Genomic DNA, 10,892 nt, shown 5'->3' on the forward strand with positions numbered 1-10,892 from the left:
CATTTCTCGTGATTTTTAGTATGATATTGACAAATGCACAAATATTAACATATTTCCTACCTGGTTAGCGGTATCCATTTTCTTGTTGGAGAGAAAAGCGCTTGTAAGTAGGATAGGTCGAGACCAAAACAACGCTTTATGAGTGATGTGCCAGAGTCGCGAGCGCAGAGCAGGGAATCGGCTGTAAACGCGCCTCCATACGGAAAGTGCCGAGTGACTTCGGCATTAATCGTTTCTCGAAACGAAAAGAGCCGAGAGTTGGTTTTAATTATTCCTCCACAACAAAAAAGCAAGGTAACTACCCTCGTCATAATAAATCTCTCCCATAACAGGGCAAGAGCCGAGTGTCTTCGGCAAAAAGTGCTCCTCTTTACGGAAAGACCCGAGTGCGTTCGACATTGAGAGACGCTCTGGAGCTCCATGGAGACGCGGGTTGGATTTAACAAAATGAACAGTGGCTATAGCCTAATGTTTTTCTCTATTGGACGATGTTATCAAATTACAATTTATTTGCTCCATAAAGTGTTATTTTGTCAGTCCAAAATGCGTTTGCTGACTGCATCAGATATTGATAGAATATTTCTGTGCTATTGTAAGTTACATTTTTCCTCTCAAACTCAGCAGATAGCATTGACAAGATAAACCGATTCTCTAATTGTCTAGCATGACTATTACATTTGGTTTCATTCATTTTACCATTCAGCATATTGTAGGCGAAATTCTATGTCCAGTGACATTTTCTTAAAGCTCATTCAAGTGTGTGGAAACAGTACAGATTCCAACACAGCTACATTACATAATCAGGATCTCCTTTAACTTGACCAAGTAGGTCATTCAGGCAAAGCATCAAGATAATAACATGAAAATATGCATGGAGATGGTATGCATTTATATAGAAGCATAGTTTGAGTTTGCTTGCATTTACCCATTTTTTTTTTTGAGAATTTAAAGCGCAACTCTTATTAAAAATGTTAATAAGAGTTAACATTTTTAATAAGAGAAATTACAAGAGAAAAATGTGTCTTTTATTATTTTTTGAAGTGCAACATTTACTAAAAATGTCAGTGTACTCTAAATGTAGGCTATCCATTCATTAATTAATTCATGGTGTATTCCCTATTTGTCACCATGTATGTACAAAGATATACAGCTGGAATCAAGTCATCGATGGCTTTTTTGTTTGTTTTGCTGACACACACACACACAGCTTAAGGGACCTAAAGCAGTCACAGAGAATGATGGAAAAAAGACTTCAGGAAGTGTGAGTGTCAGAATGAAGCCTACAGGGACATGAGCCCCATAGAGCTTTTTTATTTTCTATTAGGCACTGTTCATTTAAAGTTCACTGTGTATTAGTGGGTATTAGATCTGTGTTTGCCTGCAAGTCCAAGGTCAAGTCTACCCCGATCACTGTTGTTTCACTTAAAAGAGCCCAAACACGCACACACCTGATGCCATCTCAGTTGGAACTCTCACAAAGGACTCTCAGAATCAGCAAATGTGAAATGTCTCAGAACTATGGTATTGTTTTTTTGTATGTAAACGTTTTGGTGATACTAAAAATATTCCACACTCTAAAAAATGCTGGGTTGTTTTAACCCAATTTTAGGTCAAAAATGGACAAACTCAAACATTGAGTTAAAAATGTAATTTAAAAAAATGTAACCCAATGGCTGGGTTTGTCCATATTTGACCCAAAATTTGGTTAAAACAACCCAGCATTATTTAGAGCGCATGCATCACACAGACAGGGTTCCACACTCATCTCACCCTGAGACAGCACAACACCTGGGTTCAGATCGCTTTAGGGAAAAATGGAGGGCAATTGGACTTGCAATATAAAATACATTATTCAGCAAGGTATTTTTAAATACTTTTATTCAGCAAAAGGATGTGTTAAATTTCTCAAAAGGCACAGTAAAGACATTTATGATGCTACAAAAGATTTCAAATCGCCTAAATGCTGTTCTTTGGAGCTAACTGAAAAGTGCCAGAAAAAGGTGCTGGCAAAAAACATAGGCAAGTAGACAGCAATCACACAATATAACTAATTTACAGCAATGCATGATTACATTATTAAGCTTAATAAATAATTAACAGGATAATATTATAAACATGCCAACTATCTGAATGCCTCTTTATGCAGAGGATCCAGCCATTATAGGAATATTTTCAGTTATTGTCACCGTCCTAACGGGACGCTTCGCTTGGGCTTTAAACGACACCAGGCGATGGCTAAGGATCTTATCTAGGACCCTTCGAGTCATGACTTGAAAAAAGATTTGTTCATTTTGATGAACGAGTTTGAACAGGAGAGTCACGAACACTCATCACAGAACAGAGCAAGGCATGTATTTGTGCTTGTAAAACTTAAACTTTTTTTATTTATTTTTGAAATGGCCAATCGTTTCGCTTGATAAGACCCTTATTCATCGTCTGGAATCGTTTAAAGCCATTTGAACAGTTTGCAGTTTGCGCTCAAACTCTCATTTGGACCTTGAACCGTTTGGTTCCCATTGAAGTGCATTATATGGAGAAAAATCCTGGAATGTTTTCATCAAAAACCTAAATTTCTTTTCGACTGAAGAAAGAAAGACATGGACATCTTGGATGACATGATGGTGAGTAAATTATCAGCAAAAGTTTTTTTTTAAAAGTGAACTACTCCTTTAATGCCTTTTTTGTCATATTTTAGTAAATCACCATAAATTAGGTGTCATTCAAAAGCTTATTACCCTTATGCTGTGAAAACCATTTTGAAATTGGATGTTGCTTTACCATAGAAACAGTGCTCTAAATTATTTTAGTGGGCTCCTCCCCTTGTGGGCGGTGTCATGTTTCATCTCACAAAATTTATTTACTTGATAATCAAGACCTTTTCTAATCTTGACAAAATACATATCATTGGAAAGGCCTGTGTCTCAAGGTTCCATATTTTGTGATAGAAGTGATACTTGAGTGATACCCACTGTCTATTTTTGGTATTATGCCTGAACACATAATTATAGGACCTTTTGTGATATCAACTACATTTGGAACACAACTAGGATAGAAATATGGCTTTGATTTTATAGTAATTTTATAGTTTAAAAAAAGGCTTTCACTGTAATTTTCACAATAATCTGCTGAGTATCTTCTTTAATGCTGCATTCCGTAACTTTTTGGGGTTAAAAATCATCCAAAATATTTTTTTGAGCAAGTACACAACAGTCAGCGTTCAAAATCTGCTTTCCTTAGCTCGATTCAAAGCGGTAAGCTTGTAATAATGTTTTTAAGTCCAGTGGTGGATTTCCGCGGGAGATTCGAGCATGTCTTTGCGTCATTACGTCACATCTGTACACATACAGAAGAGTCTTGGCTAGTAGGACATATTGACTGTGAGGCTGTTGGAGGTGGAGATTTATAGGCTTTTCTCACAGCACTTGATATAATTAAACTTAGCAATTTGATGGCGGACCCAGAAAAGTTCAAACGACAATCACCAGAGACAGCAGATTCACTCGGAGATTCACCTGTTGAAAAATGCAAAAGACTTTGCAAAATGACAGTATCGACACCGGCGCGGTGACTGACAGCCTCACACTCTCCTCAAACATTGTGTTCATCCGCGCTGTGCCGTGCCGAGGCACAACCCACGTAAAGTTGATAATTTCATGAATAACTGAAATTGCAGATTTCGAGCAGAGATGGCGACAAAGAGGAAAAACTAGGAACTGCAGCTTTAAAACAAGACCACCGTCTATTCTCTCGAGGGGGTACCTAAATGGTAATTTAATTAATAGCAACAGCACATACTGCATATTCACAATCATTTCAAGCACTTGTTATGTACTATACAATACGTAAATGATGTTACATAACACCCTTTTACTATGCTGCAATGCCGCCTCAGGTTTAGCAGTAATATTTGAATGTGTGGTGGCATGGTGCCACTCGTCACTCCTGATTTCACTGCCTGGGAAGAGGCTAGATGTGGCATGACTGGCATCTGTAGTAAAGCGCTGCACAAGCGCAGACACAAGCCACAGGAATCCACACGCATGATGGAGCGACCTGGGAAACAATCAACATCATTCTGTTTCACACCGCTGCTCATTCGCCAAGGAATCATGGCAGTGGCCAAGTCACTTAACCTGCACTGAGAGTCTGAGAGGCACAGCGCAGCTCTCAGAACAATTACGACATGGCTGGATCTCTTCCTCCAGTTGTGCCAACAGTTGCCACACTGAATAAGCCTGCAGTATATCCGGTTCAGTCCGCATCCAGATGCAGCGCACTTCTGAGCGGATGAATGGGAAGACAAGGAAAATCCAGAAAGTGAGGATGTAGTTTGGTTCTTTCCATGCTGGTTGAGTCACATGCTTAAATGTATATGCAAATGAAATCATAACCATATAGGAACATTACTATGCTTGTCTACTTTTAAGTGGAGGAAGCAAACTCTTGTCGATGATGCCAGTAAAAAAGCTATAGCAACATTAAGGTCATGGGTTCAATTCCCAGGAAACACAATAGTCTACTGATAAAAATGTATACTTTGATGTAAGTTTATGTATATTTACAGTAGTGGCAGTCATGTCTGGCCTAAGAAAATTGATTTCTTAGGGTCAATTGTTTTATTTGGGATAATGCAATGAAACATTTGGCCAGGCTGTCATTCAAAGAAATTATAATAAACACATGCAAAAACAAGACAAAAACAATGTAATCTTAAAACCTGGTTATATTCTAGTCAATGCAGTGCACACTTTTAACTTTTAGTTTTAGTTTTTGTATTATTATTATTATTATTATTATTGCTAAATAAAACCTGTAGCTGTAGTTTACTCTTTCTTGCCAAATTAATTTTGTCAGATAAATACCTTAACCTATTTATAGTGTTTTGTTCTTCCCTCATGTTTAAAATATGTTCCAATTGTTTGTTCCATATACTGTTTGTTCTAATTGTAACAATTACACTTGTTCCAAAGCATAACACAGTAATATACTTATAACAGAGTCCCAATAAAAGTATTTTCACAAAATCTTTATTAATTTACAGAACCGTTATTAAACCAAAAGGACATTTTAGATACAGCAGCCACTTTTTTAGTCACAGTTGAGAGACTTTTTTTGGGGGAGAGACCTTTCTCTTTCGTTCTTTCTTTCTTTCTTTCTTTCTTTTGCATATTTGGCTTTTTTGTTTTTGCTTGTATACATTTGATATTCCTTTCTTTCTTTCACAGTTTTTTTGCTTGTACATTTTATCTTTCTTTCTTTCACCCTCTTTTTGCTTGTACATTTGATCTTTCTTTCTTTTCTTCTTCTCCATTTCTGTCTGCCTTTCTTATTTTCGTTATTTTCCATATTTGCCCTATTTGTTAAAAAAATTATCTAAAATAATCTTTTACTGCATATTTGCATTTTGCTCTCTTGCTTGTACATTTGACCTTTCTTTTGTAGGCTATATTTGCCCGCCTTTGCTTTTACATTTGCTGTTCATGTAGTGTTGAATAAGAATTTATGACCAGATATGTTACTAAAAAACGATAAAAAAAAATTCAAAAAGTATGCAAATATTGTATCTGGAGAACTGAGATGGAGCAATTTATAGGACTGAATGAACCTTTCGTGTAGAGCTGCAGTATTGAACCTTTAGGCTGTTTCTGAATGAGCACTTCCTCTTTTGAATTTCAGATATTTTTGACAACCATCTATATTATAGCCTAAGAGTGCAAACCTTTAATGTTTGATTTTCACACCACGCTGCTGAACCAATCACCATGCTCATACCAAAACACAAAAGTGAGATACGCTTAAAGCAGAACTAAGTAACTTTTTTACCTTAACTGAACAGCTTTGGAGTCATTGTAATGTTAATATTACTGATTTCGTGTTGAATGGTGATCATCTCGCACCCCCCTGGTGCCTGTGAGCCGCAAAACCACCCTTGCAACTTTGGGCCGGCGGCTCGCCGGCCTCAGTGTTAGGAAGTATCGTGAGATTTCAGGTCTCGCGAGGTAACGAATTGCTTTACGGCACTATACGCGCACACGCATGCGTACACGCCCCCGGCCATCCAGGAGCCGGCTAGCTATAAGAAAAAGGTAACGCTAGATATTGAATTCTTCAAGTTTTCGTGATGGCTGATGTAAAAGAAGAAGAAGACAGCTCGGAAGTGTTTATCAGAGAAACATAGAAGAGAAACGGACCGGCTTTTTCAGAATAGAGAGAACTGAAAGAAAGCGAAGCCTGCAAAACCGATGCTGACCTGGCCTTCTTGCTGTTGCACTTGTAAGTATCTTTATAATAAACTGTGTTTAATGTTTGTATTTCTTGTAATTGTGACCTCGGGAGTCGGGATGTTTGCTATTGTCTGTTTTTTTTTTTTTTATTATATTATGCTCGCTGTCTGTTACCGGCTTACTAGTACGTTAGATACTGTAACTTAGATGTTAGCATTTTCATTAGCAAACAAACTTGCTTGTTTTCTGTAAGTAAGTGTTTTGTCCGTTCCTCTATCAGGGTTTATTTGTGTTTCTCAGATCGCCTATAAATCGATATGAAATTCTACAAATTATGCATTAGTTTAGCTTGTCGTCAGCCTCAGAATTAGTAACGTTATACTGTGCTGCTGACTTGATAATGCATAAACCGACACGAGAGCTGCTAGCTAATAATGCAACTTTTTTATATTTATTTACCCACATTTACACAAACAGAACTATAAGTAAACGAGAAATTGCATTGCAACTTCACACATGCAACTCCATCTGTGCTATTTTGACCTTGTCTATAAATGATATGTTGATAAAAGATTGATACATTTTCTTTTTCCTTTTTAGCTACAAGCGTTGGCAAGTGTTATCAACTCCGAGGCACCCCAGACCACCAGTACCACCGGTCTCAAGCTTCAATAATAAAATAAACAAACTTGTAATAAACAAATTAAACGTGTTTGACTTTCTTTGGTCAATCGTTACGATAGACAACTCGGATCACCAGAAAAATGATGAATGTAACGTAACATGTATTTTGATAATGCATAATCAAAGTAGCTATAGCTGTAGGCTAAACTAAAAATAAATAAATAGCGGAAACATTTCTTATAGTATTATTGATTTTTAACCATAATGTTACTGATAACGTTTGGTAACACAATAAAAATATACACTATCTCAACATTTGAATAATATTGTTCTGAGAATCATACCTCAGTGGATATGGCTCGGGCGTCAGTTTGGTTTGAAATGTGCTCGGGACAGAGACGCATTTGGAAGGGAATTTTCAAAAGTGCTGGGTAACGCATTCATTCTTTTTTTCTCTTTCGAGTAGGTAATATTTTGAACGACGATGTCCATAGCTTCCTGATGCACATAAATAAAAATGAGCACAATACAGTGATGGTCCGGCCAGAGGTTCCGCACTCGAATAGTTTTTATTTCCCCCTCATCAAAACCAATAATGTTTATCAGTGGTTGAATTGATATAATGTTTATCAGTGGTTTTATATGTTTTGATGAGTGGGGGAAAATATACGAGAGAGGAATTAGAAACCATGAGAAAAAGGGACACGTTTGTGTGCATTTTTATTTGTGATTTCACCGGAAAGAATCTCCGCAACGGATTGAAGCGCGTTTCTGAGAGAAGCCAACACATTTCAGTGCTAGATCGCCTGTTATTTAACAAACAAATGAAACGAATGCTGTTAACTGGAGATGTTTTATTTGCATTGGTACATCTGTGCCGCGAGATGTTTCAAAAGTGGTGGGGACAAAATCCGTTTGTTCGCCGGCTTCTCTGAAAACAAATTCACATGGCCTGCCTGAACGAGATGGGAGGGGGAGTTGACAACGAGTTTACGACAGTTTTCTCATGTATATATACTCCGAAACTGTAGGGGGAGCTCGAGAGAGAAACCTGCGAGAAAACAGCAAAGAAGTTTCCAGTCTTACTGAGCGCTGCTTTAAACGGGCCTATAAAAGACAAAACGTGCTATTCTGGAATTGTTCGGTGTAAATGCATTATCCCTCCTCTTATTCTGCTGCACCACTAATCTGGCGGAAATAATCAGGATTAAAATTTGCATTCGGGGGTGAAATGAGCACAAATGAGAGAAACCAAATATAATGAGCAGACGCACAGACACAATTAATGTAGCTGCCGCTACGATTTGCTCTTCTTTGTTAACAGACTTCGTAAAAAAATGAACAAATGCAACTGACTGTTGTTCATGTGCGTGTCTACATAATGCGTGCTGTCTATCATGATGCAGCATCACGAGAGACGGGCACGCGCTCGCAGATGATATTTGAAAAATTGCAAATATCAGACAGGTGTGACCAGGGCCGTGCAGAGACCTCTGTAGGGGCAGGTGCTCAAAGTATAAAATGGGGCACATGGAAACAAGGCTTTATAGGGCTGTGCTCAAAATATCAATACAGTAATATATCAATACAGATGATTCTGCATCGATACAGCAGCAAATGCATTGATGCAGTTTTGAAAAAGAACCAGAACAGAAAAGACAAATTTAAAGTTTAAAATTAAAAAAAATAATTGATGTGCTCTATATATAGGCCTAACTCTGGGATTAGAAACTGAAGCATCTTAAGTTGTCCCAACCTGATGGCTTTTTCTTCTCAGTTATACAGAATAATAAAGAACAGCTGTTATAGTGAACTGTATAGGACAAAATCAACCTGGCCCATGTTTCGTGCAGTAGAGTATAGTTTTATTTAATGGCATATCAGCATCTGTGGCTATTTTCATGGCAAAAACTGATTTACAAAAATACAAGAGTTACATTTTATACAATGAAAATAAAAACAAAGCAAACAGAAACAGCAATTAATACTTTACAAGATTTTTAACATTAATGTGATGCCTGTTCTGGTAAATTCTTACTCAAGTCATTAAGTGAGTTTGCTGCCTTTGCTGTTGTTGATGTTGTTACTGCTGCTGATGATGATGATGATGTTGGAGTTGATCTGAGACTGTAGACATTAAAATAAACAGAGATATAGGGTATTGGCTGATTAAACCATTTTTATGTGACCATGACAAGATGTAAAGATTGCTGACAGTGTTTGGAACTGGCTCACTAGTCCACTGACCTGCTAAAGCTACAGATTCTGCCCAGGCTGCTATAGTATAATAATACAATAATAGTATATAATAGTAACGTTACTAGGGCAGATGTTCACAGAGGCTTCTGCACACAAAACATAAAATACTGGTAAGCCTATGTGATAACTTACCAGAGTTGTGATAATCATTTTTATGTGAAAATATTTTTTTTTTTATAAATACTGTAATAATAATAATAGTTTAAAGTACAAATAATAGTTTTTAGTCAAATAACACCCCTCCACGCCCGTGAAACTTTTCTCCCTCAAACAGCCAGCTAACGTTACTTCTACAGCCTACACACAGCAATACAAACAACATCTCTCTGCATGCTCTCTTCACGTCGTTCTAGTAAAATAATAATAATAAGTAAACAAACATCAAAATCACTTCGCTGAGAATAGAACACCACTTACCAGCAGCCGCAAGACTTGAAGATATCCTCTGGGAATGCGCGATTGCGCGTAGCCGCGCGAAATTATAAAATGCGCGTGCAGCGTGAGGAATCAGGTGAAAGGTCATCATGTGGGTCATTTTATTTACGGCTAAATTATTATTCATTCATTTTACTACTAGTTAGATGGGGCAGGCATCCACAAAAGTGCCTTTAAATACAAAAAAAAGGAGATGAAATTTTGTCTTGACAAAAGGGCACTTTGGGCACCAAGGGGCAAAAGGGCAGGTGCTCGAGCACCCAACGCCCCCCCCTCTGCACGTGCCTGGGTGTGACACAGACAATCATCGTCGGCCATCCCGAGCTGGAGTGTTACAATACCTTCTCCCTGTTATCAGTGGTCAGCAGACCGTTTTGGAGGGCGTCCGGAACATTTGAATCCATGACAACACGTTTAGCAAATAGGTTGCTTAGCAACTAATCCAAAGAGAGCAGAGCGGCCTATCAGTAGTGACAGCGTTATAGCCAATTAACAGATACTTGCTCTGAATATGCTTTCCTACATGGCATTTGCTCTCTGATCTACAATGCTGAGGTAAATTATGTCTGACATGCATTAGATGACAAAAGTAAGCTTTGTTTTATTACCTACGCAAGCTGGCACCAGCAGCTTTCACATTTTCTGGATTCGGTGTGTAGCATAACTGAATTAATGATGATATTATGGCCTAATATGCCATGCAGGTGAGGTGTAGGCCTACTGATTGCATGTTGACATAAAAAGCTATTATAACAACAAATTACAAAATACATTTATTTGAGATTACTTACACTGAGGGGGGAAAAGAGTTGCTGCCTTAATCTTTTAAGTTGACCAGTCAACTTGGTTTAGTAATTTCAACTTAAATTCACTGACTTTAATCTTTAAAGTCAGTGAATTTAAGTTGACTTTAATTTATGTTAAAAGTGACGGAAAAAAACTTATTTTGATTAGTTTAAGCATTGTGAAAACATGTCATAATTTATTGATCATATTTTTTCACAGTGTGATTGTCGTAAAAGACAATTTAATTTAATGTGAGAGTAACAGATATATCTGGTGTATGCACGTTTCTGATTTTATTATGGTGTGTGTGTGTGTGTGTGTGATTCTAACTAGATTTACTGATGTAAAGTTGATCCTTCTTGCACTCTTTAAAACGATCAATAGATGGCTCTCTTTCATTACTAAAATATGAACAAAAACATCCCCAGCATTCATAAAGAATTGTTTCTTTTTATGCAAATGATTTGAATCAGATGGATTATTATAATTAAACACCATAGAATTATAGGTTTTCTTAAAAAAAAAACATACTGTAAACTGATACTTTTATTCAACAAAGATCCA

The 10,892-nt window shown here is 37.2% G+C and overlaps 1 protein-coding gene across 1 annotated transcript in view; it reads right to left on the reverse strand.

The window, feature by feature from the left end:
- synpra (synaptoporin a) overlaps nucleotides 1-333 on the reverse strand; it is a 30,329-nt gene extending 29,996 nt beyond the window's left edge. The window contains exon 1 of the mRNA XM_039674282.2: nucleotides 61-333. Coding sequence (XP_039530216.2) covers nucleotides 61-78 — 18 coding nt within the window. The 5' untranslated portion in view covers nucleotides 79-333. The remainder of the gene's footprint in view (nucleotides 1-60) is intronic.
- Between the last annotated feature and the right edge of the window lie 10,559 nt (nucleotides 334-10,892).

The sequence above is a fragment of the Pimephales promelas genome, chromosome 21 (genome assembly GCF_988280905.1).
Source record: "Pimephales promelas chromosome 21, fPimPro1.hap1.1, whole genome shotgun sequence".
NCBI lineage: Eukaryota > Metazoa > Chordata > Actinopteri > Cypriniformes > Leuciscidae > Pimephales > Pimephales promelas.